Genomic DNA, 18,135 nt, shown 5'->3' with positions numbered 1-18,135 from the left:
AAACCAGTGTTATAGTTGCCAAAATGGAACACCTAGTTGCCATTTTTGGGCCAGAAGGCCCGAAAACCGCGTTTTTCAATACAACTTTTTGGTTCCTGAAATTCATTCTGATCATGCAGATAAAATATGATGGATGAAATTCTACGGGATGTGTTGCTAGTGTGTGAAAATAGTCAAAATCCGAGGATCCCCAGGAATGCATCTCCAGATGGTGGAGACTTCAGGCGACATCTTGGTGCCTGGGCGTCTTCACTTGGTCGCAAGTGACCAATAGCTGCGTGCAAAATGCGCCTGGCGAATTTCAAAGGCTGCTTTAAACTGCACATTAGGAAGTCATCCAGTGTGAATGGGTCTGTTGTTAATTGTCTGTCTGGACGCATGCATGGATATCTCCCTTTCCCAATGTAATAGCAGGGACTGCACCAGAAATGTCCTGACTATTATGTTCTCTAACCTTGGTTCGTGCCTTCTTGCTATCCCCTATGTCCGTTCTACACCAGTCTCCTGAAATGGCTAATACCTCTACCGTGTTTCTATCCCCACCCCTTCCCTTTTATTGATTCTAGGAGTTCCCCTGGTTTTGAAGTCTTTGCTGCTTTGAGAAGAGAGCATGGTGGAATCTCCCTTTTAGGGCAGAACTGTCAAACTCATGGCTGCCTGTTTTCTATTAGCAACCAACAGAGCGCACAAGACAGAGACTCAAGCTCTTGTTTTGAAGTTTACCTGGGGCTACATAAATTATATTTACCGAGTGCTTGGCAGGCTGCAGTACAAGACCGGCATGTTACAACTGAGGCCCCGCGGGGTTCGCTGGCTTGGCAGATCTGCCCCAGGAGCCATTCTTTGTCTAGCAAATCTTAATAGGGCAGTAACAAGAAGGCCAGAACGTGACAATCTCACTTAATTTCAAATGAATGAGTTGTATATAAAATGCCCATCTGAAGAATTTGCAGAGGAAACTAATTTTGTACCCAAAATGACATCTCTCCCCATCCCCTGGTTGACATAGGTTAACTGTTACACATATTCTGATTCCAAAGTAAAGCCTTTTAAAGCATTTACATGTTTGTTTTCTATCTTGGCGAGCACTTGAGAGGTAGGTGGATTGTTGGGGGCAAGAAAAGATGCATTGCGGAGTCATGAGGACCTGATGTAACTGTGGGAGAATATATGGCTGCTGCACATCACCCTACCCAAAGGCCATTGCTAATTTTTGCCCAGCCCTGATTCCGGTGTGAGCAGTTTCTTCTGATGTCTGCATATTGTCACATTTTACTCTGCACCCAAGAAACCTCGGTGGTTGCTTTTTAAAGGAGGCATACGACAGGTACATGATTTTTATGCTTGTGCAAAGGTGTTTCCTCGCCCTGAGTAGTTTAGGAGGATAAATGTGAACTTAAATCAGCATATTAAAAAAAAAGGCAAAGCATTTTCCCCACCTTGGTCATCTAAAACAAAACCTTTTGCTTTTTCTATGTGCTCTTATAGAAAAAGTGAAGGTAAACATTGGACGCATGCTGCATAAATACCTCTGATAGGACAAGGTTTCCTTACTTGAAAGATTTCTTGAAAACACCAGCTTCTGCCTCAGAGACAAGGTCGGAGGGAATGCAGTTTACCATCTTTAGCCTTCTTTTGTAGCAATTATTAATGTCGAAGTCATGCATATAAAACAGCAGTTATGAATACATGTGCGTAATGCATAACAGATGGGGGAGGGGGTTGTGCAAGCAAATAGGCTCTTTCCAGGATTTTAATGAGTGCTACAGAAGGCTTTTGTTAATATATAATGCCAAACATTCACTACTAGAATGCTGGTGAACGAACAAGCCCCCTCCCCTCTCTTGAATTAAACTGTTAAATCTGAAATTCTTGACATTGTACAAATGTGGAATGTCAGATTACTCAAGATAAGACAGTAAATGTTTTAGATCAGTGACTTTTTCCCCTACTGCTAGCAGAGGTTCTTTACTCTTGGGAAATCTGACTCTTTAAATCTTGTTTCTCTTGATGTCTGGTAATAAATGTCTAGATGTCATAAGAGGGTTCCTGTATAAACTGTCCTGAGGTGGAAAAAAAAAGAGCTTTGTATATGTCTGTTTAGGGATGTCAGTAACACAGCTGGAGAGAACACAATTCCTGAAAACATAAAAGGCTGGTACTGTCAATCTCCAGTATTGCTTCTTCCTAAGTCAATTCTTTGCAAAGAGAGAATAAAATGCAATAGCTAGTTCATGCTGCAATTAAGTATTGGGGGCGAGAGAGGCTTTTCCTGTACGTTAGAATAGCATTGCTACAAAGCAAGATTTCTAACATGCTGCTTGATAATGATCACAGGGGACAAAAAGAAAGTTTTTAATCATTGTAGTGCATTCTGTGCAACTTAGTGTATCTGCTGTCACAAGAGACAGGAGCATTTTATTTGAACTGGGTGCAAACCAAACTAATTTGAGGTTGTTTGAGGGGTAGAGAGCCTATTGCTATAAAACGGATTAAGATGACAAAAAAAAAATCAGTTTCAGCTTCAGCTGTTGACTAATTTGGAATGCAGAAAAAAATTAGTCTATTTGTACAACATAACTTAGTTTTTGTTTTTTTTAACTTTGTTCTGTAATTTTCGAAAGGTAAAATGCTGCCTTTATTGGCATTTCTAACAGATGTTGGCTGTTCTGTATCTTAAAAGCTGCTTGACTCTTTCACAAAGTAGCATGAACAATGCTCATAGTTGCTGTATTCGTTCCTGCAATAGAGCTTCAAGTTATCTTGAAGGGAGTATCATACAAAGCAGACTTCTATGAGAGGAAGCAACTATGAATTGAACTTATGTTTCAAGTCAGCTTCTTAGGGGGAAATCCTCAAGGCCTTATCACTACTATTAGTTTATGCTTGGGGGGGGGACACAAAAGTTTTAAGCTAAACTGTGAGCCATAGCTTAATGCAATTACACAAATTTGCATATTTCTGCAACTCCTGCTCTCGCATAATTTATCATGGTTTTGCTAATCAGAGGGAGGGGCAAGGACTTTGAAAAATTTCACAGATTTTAGCAGTCAGAAAGGTGCTTTTAAAAAAAAAGCAAGCCGAGATTATGAATAATAACTCCATGCTAAACACTATATTCTGTATGCTTGCAGAATTGCAGGAAACACACGGCCCTGACTAAAGCCTGAATGTGTACACCTAAATCTTCTTAAAAAATGAATAAAGAAAAAAAATTATTTAAAGCTAATAAAAATATTGGAAAGAAAGAATTGGTTTGAATATTTTCATTTGAAGTATATAAAAAGGTAGGTCAGTAACTTACTTGGTTTGAAAAATTGTTAGTATAATTACAGGTGACTCAGAAGGAGTTATCTAAATTTTATGTGGTTTAATGGAGAATGAAAAAAATGAAAATGCATTATTTGAAACCCTAATGATCAAATTATTGTCAGGTAGTGATTAATGAAAATATAGAAAGAGCATTTTCATCATCAAGATAATCATCATATAGTATTATTATTATTTTTATTACCTGCCCATCTGGCTGGGTTTCTGCAGCCACTCTGAGCAGCTCCCAACAGAATATTAAAAACACAATAAAATATCATACATTAAAATTTTCCCTAAACAGGGCTGCCTTCAGATGTCTTCTAAAAGTCAGATAGCTGTTTATTTCCTTGACATCTGATGGAAGGGCATCACTACCGAGAAAGCCCTCTGCCTGGTTCCCTGTAACCTCACTTCTCGCAGGGAGGGAACCGCCAGAAGGCCCTCGGAGCTGGACCTCAGTGTCCGGGCTGAACGATGGGGGTGGAGACGCTCCTTCAGATATACTGGGCTGAGGCCGTTTAGGGCTTTGAAGGTCAGCACCAACACTTGAATTTTGCTCAGAAATGTACTGGGAGCCAATGCAGGTCTTTCAGAACCAGTGTTATGTGATCTCAATTAAAAATCTCAATCTCAACATGACTAAGTAAAATAGATAAGGATGCACTTGTGTTAGAGATGTGCCGAACCTTTGTGGGCATGTAGAAATATTCAACAGCTCTGAAAGAAATCTGTCAAAATTATTAAGAATTGCGATGTGTGAATTTATTAATACCATTAAGGCTATTACGTGGTTATAATGAGGACCTGGTACCTAAAAGATAACAAGAATTGATGTAAATTCCTACAGCTTGAAGAAAGCTTGTGTTGAGCTGAAACTCATCTGTTAAAATTGGAATATATTTTCATGGAAATATAGCTCTGTTGGTAGAGCATGAGGCTCTTAATTTCATGATTGTGGGTTCAAGCCTCATTGCACGGGGTTGGACTAGATGATCTTTGGTCCCTTTCAACTGCAATTCTATGGTTCTAAGTTCTATGGTTCTAGGTATGGTTCTAAGTTCTATGTTCTATGGTTCTAGGTATAATGTAATATTAATGGGTTATTTTATATAGAGCATATGATTTATAACCATTATTGACTGACTAAAACAATAAGAAAATACTGGGGGGGGGTTAATCTCAGTTTTCAGTTACCTTGTCTTTATGTTATTTCTCTTGTTATTGAGTTTCCTTTTAATTAGATTATATATATTTCATTCTGGTGTTGCTTTTATGACCAAGAATTTTAAAATATATCTTGGAATGTTCAGGTTATTACTTGACAAAACCTTTACTGAATTTGCTGAAAAGTAGAAAACTGATAAAATAGACACCAATAAAGAATGAATGTCTTTTCACTTCTCAACTAGGACTTGTTCATTACAAGGAATAGAATTGTAAATTGACATGCAGATTTTCAGTCTGCATTTAAAGAAAGCCGTCCGGATGCCCTAGAGAGTGATTTAATTTATTTTAACTTAAAACCTTTGAAATTGCTAGGCTTGCTTGATGTTTATTTGTAGTTTGCTACTAATGAACTTAGGAAATGGAAAAAAAATCCTCAGAAAAAATGAAGCACTGGGAAATTTTCCATTTCACTTCACTGACAGTAAGGGGATCTATGCCAATGTGACTGAAGCAGGGCATTTCTTTGAGAGGGGATGAGAGTCTTGCACTTGGAAAATCTGGCCAAACATGCTAAGGATAGAACTGGAACAGTTCCTTTCAAAAAGCCTAGGTGTGGCTCAGCTGGGCTGGTTGAAATATCTTGTGGCATCCCCAAGAACTGTCCTCCACTTGAGGCTGAAGTGCTTTTGAACCCATAAGCTGCAGGTGCCCGATAATGCTTTAATCATTGAACAGTTCCTCATCCGTGCATTTTCTTGCCATGGCAAACCTACAGTAAACTGAGCTTCTGCAGAACTTATTTTTAAAGTGCATCAGTTGCATTTGCCCTGTAATACTCTCTGTTTTGATGACATTTCCTTCATGTTTCTTGTAGGATATTCAGTCAGAAGAAGGCTGCAATTGAGAGAGAATATGCCCAGGTAAGTCGCAGAATAACTCTGTGCTGATTGTCTGAGGACTGGCAAAGTGTCTCTTTTCCTCTGCTCCAAGTCTCCTGCTCCCCTCCCATCCAACCAAAAAAAGCCCGTCCTGGTGACATGGCCACTGCCAACAAGGCAGACCCAGAAAAGGTAGCAGTGGTCCCACAAAAATTAGGTACAGAGAAACTTACCTAACCTCCACATTCCTGGCAGTAGGAAGGTTTTTGTTGTATACATCTTGCTGATGATCTGTTCCCTCGCCTCAGGTGTGAGAGATTTGGGGTTCCTTCTTCCAGTGCACTTAGACAGGGATTGGCAACCCAAGGCCCATGGTCCGGTAGCGGCCCACAAGGCTTGTGTAACCAGCCCATGGCGACCTCTGCCCGCTCTTACCAGCGCGGCACGTGGACCAACTTCCGGGTTGATGGCGCCTGTGCGCACGAGTGCTCCTCCACCCTTGATGTGCGCCAGAAATAGTGTGTGTGCATGCGTGCGGGATGGAGAAGCGTCCGGTGCGCATGCGCACACACTATTTCTGGTGCTCTTCCAGGTCAGAGTAGCGCCGGAAATAGTGTACGCGCACGGGCGCTCCTCTGACCCGGAAGAGCATGCATGTGCTCACGCTCCGGCCCATCCTCTGATGGACGGAGCGTCAACCAGCCCACCCTCCGATTAAGGTTGCTGGCCTCTGACTTAAGAGCTGGGAAAGAGACTTGGGAGTCTTTGTGCTACAAGGCTGGGTTTGCATAACGCGGCCCTGCCTTCAGTGTTCTGCACATTGTACTCTATTCTTAGTACACTTACTGCATGATCCAGTGTGGTGCTGTTGAATGGCTTTGGACCTCTGAAACCTAGGGATAAATCTCCTTCACCGTGAAGTCCCTAAATAGCTTTGAGAAATGCAGGGTCTGCCTCATTAAAACAGAAATAGGGGCACTCTTCTCAGGCTCTCTTAAGAAGATGAATTTCGCGAGAAATTGGATATCCTTTGCACATTATATCCCACGTGAACAATAAATAATACCAACAGCACTACTAAAAATGCTGCACTGATGCACACAGTTAAGTATTCTGGTTTAATTTGGTGCAACTAAACTATTCATGTGCCTGCAAGTGTCTTTGTTTCGCTGGCATGCTGACCATCAGCTCATTAGGCGAATTCGGACACCAAATAAAAACATTTTCTATTCTGTCTGTCTGCAACATGTCTGAAATTCATTTTCATTGTTTCTGACAAGGAATACATGTATAATGCCTGCTGGTCGCAGTTCTGTCAGACTTGTCACATTTTTCCCCCTTTGTGTCTCCCCTTCTGCTATCTTACGATCTGTCAATTACCAAACATTTATCTTCAGTTATTGGTTGTTTGAAGGCAGGGGAAGAGTTATTGAGGGGAAATGTAGCTTGCCAATAAATTTTGAGTGGCATGTTGAAGACCACAAGCAGTGAAGAACAGACCTCATCGTGAAACATTTGGCTTCAGCGAGTCCCTCTTATTGCCCCTTCCGCCGGACAGAAATAGTAACCTTTTTTTCTTGCTCTTCAGAAAAAGAAATGGTACAGATGAAATAAACTGTTTTTGTGAGTTCTTTGGTGCTGTGCCAACCGTGTCTTGTTGGAAACAAAGAGATGACAGTGTTTTGTCATTTAGGTCCTATAATAAAACATACTGAATTGCAAAGGCTGTACTCTTTTCATGGTCAAAAATGTGTCGATTGAAGGAACATGCACCAGAATTTCTGAGCAGTAGGAGACCTTGAAGCGGATTGAAACATGAATTGGATGGAATAGGTCCATCCTTCAGGCGTAGGTGTTTGTGTATAGTCCTGCTGGGGCCCTTTTCTGTAGCAGTAGTTAAACTATAAAGTTGGCCATGGTTACCATACATTTAGTACAAATTAAGCCAGACTTTTATTGACCATCCTAAGGACGCCCCTGATTTAATGAGCAGGACTTTACAGGAGACCCCACCAGATGCATTGGACGGCTTTAAGCACAGCTGAGCAAGATGGTTTGAACAGGGCTTTTTTTCTTAGTTTAGGGAATATAAGGGGCATAGTGAACTCCTTAAAGCCTGTTTCCCCTCACTGCAGTGCTAGAAGCAGTGCTTTCAGTTGCAGAGAAATCCAGAAAGTGTTGACAGCTAAAGAAAACAGAGAGAATGTTTAAGTTAAATCTGTTGTAAATGATTATTCAGTGTATAAGGTCCTAAGTGTACAGTAGCTGACTTGTTTGGCTTCGAGCAGATAAAAAGCCTTCTATCAGCCCAGCTCTCCAGCCTTACCCTCCCAAGGAAAGAAAGGGGGGGGGGGAGAGAGCGGAAATGTAAGGGTGGCCAAGTCGACTCAGGAAAGTGGCCTGTGCCAGCTGCCAAGTAATAAAAAGGCAGGCTCCTAATCTGACAAATATTTGCTACCTGCAGAGAGAAGTTCCTGTAGGGCCAAAGGTAGTGGGTTATATTTGGCTGACCATTGTGAAGGCTGCAGTGCTGCATCTGCCATTGTCATAATTATCTTAAGCAATTCAGGTTCAAATTCCCATTCCTCACCTGAAGTGTAAACATTCACTTGGATAGCCTTATTTCATTAACGAAGCTAGAACCCCCCCCTTTTTTGTGCAATTAATGCTGGAGGGAGCATGCAATATAATTGAGATCTGAATCCACTAGTGTGACTTCAGGCTGCAAATTCTACACAGTTCCTAGGAGCTTGTCTTATTGAACTCCGTGGGAATTTCCTCTTGGTCAATGTGCGTGAGATTATTGTTGTTGTTGTTGTTTAGTCGTTTAGTCGTGTCCGACTCTTCATGACCCCATGGACCAGAGAACGCCAGGCACCTCTGTTCTCCACTGCCTCCCGCAGTTTGGTCAAACTCATGCTGGTAACCTCGAAAACACTATCCAACCATCTCGTCCTCTGCCGTCCCCTTCTCCTTGTGCCCTCCATCTTTCCCAACATCAGGGTCTTCTCCAGGGAGTCTTCTCTTCTCATGAGGTGGCCAAAGTACTGGAGCCTCAGCTTCACAATCTGTCCTTCCAGTGAGCACTCAGGGTTGATTTCCTTCAGTATGGAGAGGTTTGATCTTCTTGCAGTCCATGGGACTCTCAAGAGTCTCCTCCAGCACCATAATTCAAAAGCATCAATTCTTCGGAGATCAGCCTTCTTTATGGTCCAGCTCTCACTTCCATACATCACTACTGGGAAAACCATAGCTTTAACTATACGAACCTTTGTTGGCAAGGTGATGTCTCTACTTCTCAAGATGCTGTCTAGGCCTGTCATTGCCCTTCTCCCAAGAAGCAGGCGTCTTTTAATTTTGTGGCTGCTGTCACCATCTGCAGTGATCATTGAGCCCAAGAAAGTAAAATCTCTGACTACCTCCATTTCTTCCCCTTCTATTTGCCAGGAGGTGATGGGACCAGTGGCCATGATCTTCGTTTTTTTGATATTGAGCTTCAGACCATATTTTGCGCTCTCCTCTTTCACCCTCATTAAAAGGTTCTTTAATTCCTCCTCACTTTCTGCCATCAAGGTTGTGTCATCTGCATATCTGAGGTTGTTGATATTTCTTCCGGCAATCTTAATTCTGGCTAGGGATTCATCCAGCCCCGCCTTTCACATGATGAATTCTGCATATAAGTTAAATAAGCAGGGAGACAGAATACAGCCTTGTCGTACTCCTTTCCCAATTTTGAACCAATCAGTTGTTCCATATCCAGTTCTAACTGTAGCTTCTTGTCCCACATAGAGATTTCTCAGGAGACAGATGAGGTGATCTGGCACTCCCATTTCTTTAAGAACTTTCCATAGTTTGCCGTGGTCGACACAGTCAAAGGCTTTTGCATAGTCAATGAAGCAGAAGTAGATGTCTTTCTGGAACTCTCTAGCTTTCTCCATAATCCAGCGCATGTTTGCAATTTGGTCTCTGGTTCCTCTGCCTCTTCTAAATCCAGCTTGCACTTCTGGGAGTTCTCGGTCCACATACTGCTTGAGCCTTCCTTGTAGAATTTTAAGCATAACCTTGCTAGCGTGTGAAATGAGTGCAATTGTGCGGTAGTTGGAGCATTCTTTGGCACTGCCCTTCTTTGGGATTGGGATGTAGACTGATCTTCTCCAATCTTCTGGCCACTGCTGAGTTTTCCAAACTTGCTGGCATATTGAGTGTAGCACCTTAACAGCATCATCTTTTAAAATTTTAAATAGTTCAGCTGGAATACCATCACTTCCACTGGCCTTGTTGTTTGCAGTGCTTTCTAAGGCCCATTTGACTTCACTTTCCAGGATGTCTGGCTCAAGGTCAGCAACCACACTACCTGGGGTATACGAGACATCCATTTCTTTCTGGTATAATTCCTCTGTGTATTCTTGCCACCTCTTCTTGATGTCTTCTGCTTCTGTTAGGTCCTTTCCATTTTTGTCCTTTATTATGGAAATCTTTGTACGAAATGTTCCTTTCATATCTCCAATTTTCTTGAACAGATCTCTGGTTCTTCCCATTCTATTGCTTTCCTCTATTTCTTTGCATTGCTCGTTTAAGAAGGTCTTCTTGTCTCTCCTTGCTATTCTTTGGAAATCTGCATTCAATTTCCTGTATCTTTCACCATCTCCCTCGCGTTTTGCTTGCCTTCTCTCCCCCGCTATTTGTAAGGCCTCATTGGACAGCCACTTTGCTTTCTTGCATTTCCTTTTCATTGGGATGGTTTTCGTTGCTGCCTCCTGTATAATGTTACGAGCCTCCATCCATAGTTCTTCAGGCATTCTGTCCACCAAATCTAAATCCTTAAACCTGTTCCTCACTTCCACTGTGTATTCATAAGGGATTTGACTTAGATTGTATCTTACCGGCCCAGTGGTTTTTCCTACTTTCTTCAGTTTAAGCTTGAATTTTGCTATAAGAAGCTGATGATCTGAGCCACAGTCAGCTCCAGGTCTTGTTTTTGCTGACTGTATAGAGCTTCTCCATCTTTGGCTGCAGAGATGGAGAAGCTCTATACAGTCAGCAAAAGCGTGAGATTATAGTGCGAGGCAAGTTAAGACCTGGGTTGCTGTCCAGACAAGAAAAATACTTACTGAATGAAAGTATTGGATTTAAGTTAAAACCCACCTTCTGCATCTTTCAGTTACAGGACTTTACTGAACTTGTTGGCATAATGGTAGTGCAGCCCATCATGTCATCTCAGTCTAGTAGAACTTGCATTCTCCAGCTTTTCATGGATCCTTTAAGAGTGCTTTTACAGGATAGGTACACACATCCATTGCCCAGTGATCTGAGGACCACTCCGCCCTGGCTTTGTTTGAACATATTGCATAGAGTGGCATCAATTTCATGTGGATACCCATTTGGACATCTAGAAAACTTAAAAAACTCATATATTTAACTTAAGATGCATGCCCTGGTGGTTACTGTATCCTTAATGTGAACTGATTATAGTGTTTTTTTATTACTGTTAGTTTTATTTATATTTTATATATTTCTTTCTTTCTTAAATTTCCAAATAATAAAGGGGTGTGTGCTTGGTGCTTAATATTTTAAAATTAAAAGTCCAAATTCTGTGCAGTGGGGTGGTACATTTTTGCAGCTTGAACTATTGCGTCTTGCCTATTGGACACAAGTTTGTCTTCTGCTAATGTCACAAGGAACAACACAGAGCATTGCAGACTTCCACTAGGACCTGTTTGGTGTGTCCTTCCCCAGGGTGTTCTGAGATTTCACTAAGCACTTTGAATATTGTCATAATTTTCTCTGTAGCCCTAAGGTCCTTCTTTTTTCTTTTAAAAAAGATTATACCCTAATTTGAAGGAGTGCTGCATTTAGTGATAAGGTTTAAACTCCAGTTCAAATGGCCAAAAGACTGACTGCCGTGAGCAATGCGATCTTATTTAGCCACTACAATGGGGTAAAGGAAATATGCTTGGATTTTTCCTCCCCTTTCATAATTTCTGTGCTATGAAGTCATCTGTTAAGGGTTTTAAATTGTGTGCGAAAGATCATGGTTCAGATTCCAGGGACTGGCGAACTTCCTGTGCAAATCTTATTTTCTTCAGTGTGAGAGAGAGATAACATATAGCTTAATGTCTCCCGCACTAAACAAAATATTTCATACAAAATTTAAAACCCTTAACAGATGATTTCATTATAACTCTGCTGGTTAATTGCAAACTATAGAGAAAGAAATCATGCATACACTGACTTTAGGAACGACTGGCTGAAAGTCACACATTCATTTCACAGAATAAGCCCTCTCAGTGGGTTATTATTTGGGTAAAAGCTGCCTGAAGTTGGACTCTAGCGCCGTCCAGAGGGCCAAAGGTTCCTCATCCCTGACATAGTAAGTTGCGAGCTTAATGTATATGTAATGACCAAAACAGTTCTTCGATTTTAACTTCAGCGTGCTTTTTGCTCACGAGGAGTGAAACACATATTTTAAAGAGTCGCTTTATATGTTCATGTCGCCCTTTTACAGAAGTCAGAATGGCGCATGCAAGACTTCCTTTTCCCTTCAGTAGTGCCCAGTCTCTTCCCACATGGAGAAACATTAGTGGACTAATGTGAGATCTGAACTTCCAATAGTGAGCAAACTCCACTCTCTCCGAATAGTTTGGTTTTGGCTTATTGCTTTGACAGAGCTGTAGGGAATCTGAAATATTTTTAGTCTCTCGGTAACAAGACACCAGTTTAATTACTCAGGTTTCCTTATCCACAATGGCTAGGTAACAGTCTTCCTTGGCGATGAGATATGGAAGGTAGCCTCAGTTCCAAAGTTTATCTTGTAAGGTCACAGCTTTGTACAGGAAGAAGGGTTCAATTTCCTTGTCTCTAAAATGTAAGGCCCTTAGTACAATCACGGGAACACCCTTGCCCAACAGCATATTATTATTATTGTTGTTGTTGTTGTTTAGTCGTGCCCGACTCTTCGTGACCCCATGGACCAGAGCACGCCAGGCACTTCAGTCTTCCATTGCCTCCCGCAGTTTAGTCAAACTCATGCTGGTAGCTTCAAGAACACTGTCCAACCATCTTGTCCTCCGTCGTCCCCTTCTCCTTGTGCCCTCCATCTTTCCCAGCATCAGGGTCTTTTCCAGGGAGTCTTTTCTCTTGAGGTGGCCAAAGTCTTGGAGCCTCAGCTTCACAATCTGTCCTATCTGTCCTTCCAGTGAGCACTTGGGGCTGATTTCCTTAAGAATGGATCGGTTTGATCTTCTTGCAGTCCTTGGGGCTCTCAAGAGTCTCCTCCAGCACCATAATTGAAAAGCATCAATTCTTCGGCGATCGGCCTTCTTTATGGTCCAGCTCTCACTTCCATACATACAGCATATTATAGGACAGGACAAATCTTTGATGGAGAAGCAGGGCGTGCAGGCAAAGTCCCCTCCTGGAGATCTGTCTCTTATCGAAGCCTGTGTGTTGTCCTAGGCCGGGAGAGTACAATTGTAAATTCACACCATCCCTCAACGGAGGAGACGGATAACTATGACATCTCACTGATTTTAAAAGTCTATCTGTGGCCTTCTGTTGGCATTCAAGCTGCCACTTCTTTCAAAATCACACCATTGCAACATCTGGAAATTCAGCAGAAGCTCAGTTTGTGTAATGAGATTCCTTTAATGGCTGTTGAAGATGGTAACCAAGTTATTGAGAGAGAATCAAGAGTGAGTAGACTTTAATTAAATATCACATTGGCCACAAGCCCAGAAGCAGCGCTTGGATAAAAGGAGGTGTGTTTGTGAGATACAGACTGAGTGAATACTTATTTTTTTGCTTTATTTATTGCCATTGGCTTCAAGATACTCATGCAGTGCAGATGTTCAGTCTGTATACAGGTACAGGAGGAGTATTATTGCCAATTATTGGTATCGGTTCTTCTTTTTAAAAGAAGTTTGCCCTGAGGTTACTTATTTTTTATATGGAGGAGACAAAAATCTCCATACAAGCATAGATGTTTAGACAAAAAGCTGTCTATCCCCGTGTGTGCATGTTGTGTGGACTCTGCACAGGAAAATTCCTGAAACCCCCCGACAATTCCTTAAGGGCATAAGAGGTAAGGAGAAAACGTAACAGTTCCCTCCATTGCCACCTGCTCACTTCTTGAAAAAACGGAGTGATGCAACACTGGAGTCATATGGGATTGCAGATCCTTCTTTATGAAGTGGAAAATTGAGTGGAGAATTATCATCCATTAAATTTCTGTATTGCCCCTTCATATGAGGATCACAGGACCATTTGCAATATCAAAAAACAGAAGTACATAACATAGTAACAAACAGAAACACACGTGCACACAAAGTTTAAAAGGCCACAGATTGTTCAATTAGCCAAAGGCCTGGGAGAAGAGGAATGCTTTTGCCTGGCACCTAAAGATATGTAATGAAGGCACCAGGAGGGTCTCCCTAGGGAGAGCATTCCACAAATGGGAGCCATTGCAGAAAAGGCCTGCTCTCGTGTTGCCACCCTCCAGGCCTCTTGTGGTAGAGGCACATGAAGAAGGACCTCCGATGATGATCACAGGATCTGGGTCAGTTTTCTAGCACGTGTAAGAAGAGCTGTGTGTCTGTGTTTTCCTGAATGCTTGAGGTTACTATGTTCCAATCATGGGATGAGTTTTCTCAGAGTGTGTCCCAGCAAACTGTTTGTAAGGAAATGGTCCTCAGGTTAGCTTTCGTAGCTTCCTTTACTTTCTCCATTCTATTGACAAATCTCTGCAGCGCCCTCTTCTCCATTTAGTGTCTTCCCATTCACAGTTTCCTGTTATTGATGGGACTTCTCTATCACACTGGAGTGCTGAGCTAGTGACTCAGGGAAGGAAGTGGATAGTGTTGTCCTGAGATGATCAGTGTAAGCATATACAGTGGTACCTCAGGTTAATTTGTTCCGGAGGTTCGTATTTAACCTGAAACTGTTCTTAACCTGAAGCACCACTTTAGCTAATGGGGCCTCCTGCTGCTGCTGCGCAGCGCCGCCAGAGCATGATTTCTTCATCCTGAAGCAAAGTTCTTAACCTGAAGCACTATTTCTGGGTTAGTGGAGTCTGTAACCTGAAGCGTATGTAACCTGAAGCGTATGTAACCTGAGGTACCACTGTATTTAGGAAAACCACTAAGTGTGATATTGGCATCAGCAGCTTGGGAATCTCTGTTTTGATTTATTTCAAGGCAAATTTCTAAATTTTACAGTTGTGGTGATCTATTTGAAAATCTTTGGGCAATACCAGATGAAATCTCTGAAGTCAGAAAAGTGATTCAAGGACATGCCGATTGAGATACAGTATGTTACAGTAAAGGTGGGTAGCTGAATGCAAAATTTCCTTATGGATTCATGTCCGCATGACCTAGTGGCAGTCAGTGGCTTAGACCTACCCTCCATGAGTCAGTTCTGTCAATCATGGAGGTTTACTTGATGCTTGTAATGATAGGGGCTAGTCTGAACTTTCTACATGCTTTATTTCTATGGATCATGGCATTTGTGCACCCAGCATGAGTTTAATATAAAATATACAGCTCATGAACTATATGCGACTTGACCTGGAAAGAACAATTAACATCCGGATCCACAATAGTTGCAAAAAAGGAAAAAAAGATCAGCATACTAATCCTTGTATGTTCCAGAAAGGTTTAATTATCACTCTCCTGCAAGCAGAAACCGGACTTCATACAGATAATGAAAACGTTTTAAGGTGACTTAGTGATTCAGGAACTGTAAAGGTGAAGTTGTGGTCTTCACAAAATTAAGGCCATGTCCTCTTCACTTCAGACTCACCTTACTAAAGACAATGGTGAGCTAGAATGAATAAACAACAGTTCCAAAGACGTATGTGTTACGTTATTCTCTTACTAAGAAACCTCCTCCCCTCTCCATAGAAGTTAGAGTCAAAGTAAACTTAATACCCCCCCACTCCATTTAATAATTGCTAGTCAGCACACAGACAGAAGCTACCTTTGAAGGGGACCCGGAAACTACAACTAATCCAGAATGCGGCAGCCAGACTGGTGACTGGGAGCGGCCGCCGAGACCATATAACATCGGTCTTGAAAGAGCTACATTGGCTCCCAGTACGTTTCCGAGCACAATTCAAAGTGTTGGTGCTGACCTTTAAAGCCCTAAACGGCCTCGGTCCTGTATACCAGAAGGAGCGTCTCCACCCCCATCATTCAGCCCGGACACTGAGGTCCAGCTCCGAGGGCCTTCTGGCGGTTCCCTTGAGAAGCCAAGTTACAGGGAACCAGGCAGAGGGCCTTCTCGGTAGTGGCACCCTCCCTGTGGAACACCCTCCCACCAGATGTCAAAGAGAAAAACAACTACCAAACTTTTAGAAGACATCTGAAGGCAGCCCTGTTTAGGGAAGCTTTTAATGTTTAATAGGTTATTGTATTTTAGTGTTTTGTTGGAAGCCTCCCAGAGTGGCTGGGAAAACCCAGCCAGATGGGCGGGGTATAAATAATTTTATTATTATTATTATTATTATTATTATTATTATTATTATTATTATTATTATTATTGCTCTCGGCCACCTCCACTCATACAGCAGAAGGCAGTGATAGCCTAGCAGTCTTTCAAAGAAGATTAGACAAATTCATTGAGGTGAGGGCTACTTGCCATGATGGCTACACTCTGCCTCCACAGCTGGAGCCAGTAATGCTTCTGAAATCCAGTTTCTGGAAACGGCAGGAGGGGAGTGGGCCCTTGTTCTCAGATCTAGCCTGCCAGATTCCCACAGGCATCTGGCCGGCCATTGTGAGAACAGGATGCTGGACAAGATGGGCCCTTGGTCTGATCCAGCAAACCCTTCTTATGTTAAGATGTGACGAAAGCTCTAAATGAAATCTATAAGGACTCTGACAATTAACTTGGCTTTTTTAAAAGAAAAAAACAAATCTGAACTTAAACCTGCCTTGGGGTTTATTTCCCCCATTTCCTGCCAGCCATTCTAAGAAATGTGTTTTCAGTGTAATCCTGGAAATACTTTGTTTCCTCCTGCTTTGTAACTTTGAATAAAGGAGCATGAGGCTGTTAGAACTGCGGACCAAAAAAAAGAAAAGTCCGGTTTTCGTGAAATAGCCTTTGTGGAGAGAAGAGATTTTCCTCCTCTTGGCACATCTTTCCGGGAGACGAGACACTGTCTGGCTTAGCAACTGCTGCTGGCTGTTTTTGTTAAGATGCAGAGCTAGTGTAGTAACTCATGAGCGGAAAAACAAAACCCAAGTGAGAGCTGTCCTTCAGTTGCTGTGTGGTGAGAGCTAGGTTGCATGCCATTAAATTAAACTGGTAATTTGCTATTTCCCAAGTGCCGTTTGCCCATGAAGGAAATTGTCTGGGGACACCTTTCCTTTCAATTGCTTCTTGCGGCTTCTCTGCACAACTAGGCATTCCCCTGTTATCTTCCCATATTAGTTATGGAAGCCTCAATTCCAAAGACTTAACCGTACGAAGAGAGTGCAGCTCCCTCCAGAGCAGCCCATCTTCCTACCTCCCAGACTCATAAACGCCTCTGTAGTTTCAGGATTCAGCTGCAGTTTATTGGTTCACATCCAGCCCATCACCACCTCCAAGAACTGGTCTAGCACTTCAACCTCATCTCTTGATTCAGTTGGAGTAGAGAGAGAAATCTGGTGTCATCTGCATGTTGATAATACCAGATCTCCTGATGACAGCTTCCAGTGGTTTCAGGTAGATGTAGAATAGCATAGGGGGCAAGACCGAAGCCTTCAGGATCCAACAGACCAGCTTCCATGGCACTGAACAGTCCCACGCACACCATACCCCCCTTGGGTGACCAAGGCTTTTCCTGTGCAATGACTGGGCATGAAGTCAGACTGAAACTGTTTCAGATAATCTGTTTCCTTCATACATGCCTGAAGTTGGGCTACCACCACCTGTGCCCTCCAAAGAAGATATTTGTCACACCCTCCAAAGAGGATATTTGGCATTTCTGGGTTCAGAGAAATTATCTTAAGGAGGGGACGTGCCACCACCTCCTTCAAGGCAGATGACACAGTACCTCTGTCTCCTCTAGTGAAGCATCACTCACTCTCAGGACCAACCAGTCAGTCCCCTTTGGCTAGCTCTAAGAAGTTGCCATGGGTCAGGAAGGCAGGTGTTCAGCTGCACTTCCCAACATGATGTTGTCGTTTAGTCGTGTCCGACTCTTCCTGACCCCCTGGACCAGAGCACGCCAGGCACTCCTGTCTTCCACTGCCTCCCGCAGTTTGGTCAAACTCATGCCGGTAGCTTCAAGAACACTGTCCAACCATCTCGTCCTCTGTTGTCCCCTTCTCCTTGTGCCTTCCATCTTTCCCAACTTCAGGGTCTTTTCCAGGGAGTCTTCTCTTCTCATGAGGTAGCCAAAGTCTTGGAGCTTCAGCTTCAGGATCTGTCCTTCCAGTGAGCACTCGGGGCTGATTTCCTTCAGAATGGATCGGTTTGATCTTCTTGCAGTCCATGGGACTCTCAAGAGTCTCCTCCAGCACCACAATTCAAAAGCATCAATTCTTCAGCGATCAGCCTTCTTTATGGTCCAGCTCTCACTTCCACTTCCCAACATACCTCCGCCATATCCAAATATCTTGGGGGAGTTGAGTCTTCAGAGAACTCTGTTTTTTAACAAATCCTGCTCTCCACCTTCAGAAAGATTTTGAATTGAAATTCCATTTAATGTCAGTGCTATAGAATTCTGTTTGCGTCAGAATTTTGAAAATGAACAGTTTTGCTGTTTTCCCGTATGAACTATATTAAATCTTGTCTG

The 18,135-nt window shown here is 42.5% G+C and overlaps 1 protein-coding gene and 1 long non-coding RNA gene across 10 annotated transcripts in view; both read left to right on the top strand.

Annotated features, from left to right (window-relative positions):
* Positions 1-18,135, top strand: part of LOC310844042 — a 207,123-nt gene that overhangs the window by 55,178 nt on the left and 133,810 nt on the right. The window lies entirely within an intron of this gene.
* The window catches only part of FCHSD2 (FCH and double SH3 domains 2), a 149,568-nt gene that overhangs the window by 23,576 nt on the left and 107,857 nt on the right, over positions 1-18,135 (top strand). For all 9 annotated transcript variants that reach the window (XR_014563583.1, XM_083736592.1, XM_083736591.1 and 6 more), the window contains exon 3: positions 5,354-5,399. Coding sequence is in view for 8 of the 9 variants with exons in the window: in XM_083736592.1 (XP_083592718.1) it covers positions 5,354-5,399 (46 nt within the window). In the remaining variant the exon portion in view is untranslated. The remainder of the gene's footprint in view (positions 1-5,353; positions 5,400-18,135) is intronic.

The sequence above is a fragment of the Podarcis gaigeae genome (assembly GCF_964106915.1).
Source record: "Podarcis gaigeae genome assembly, chromosome: 4".
Classification (NCBI taxonomy): domain Eukaryota; kingdom Metazoa; phylum Chordata; class Lepidosauria; order Squamata; family Lacertidae; genus Podarcis; species Podarcis gaigeae.
Note: the sequence above shows the minus strand (reverse complement) of the source record. Positions and strands in the feature narration are given on the sequence as shown.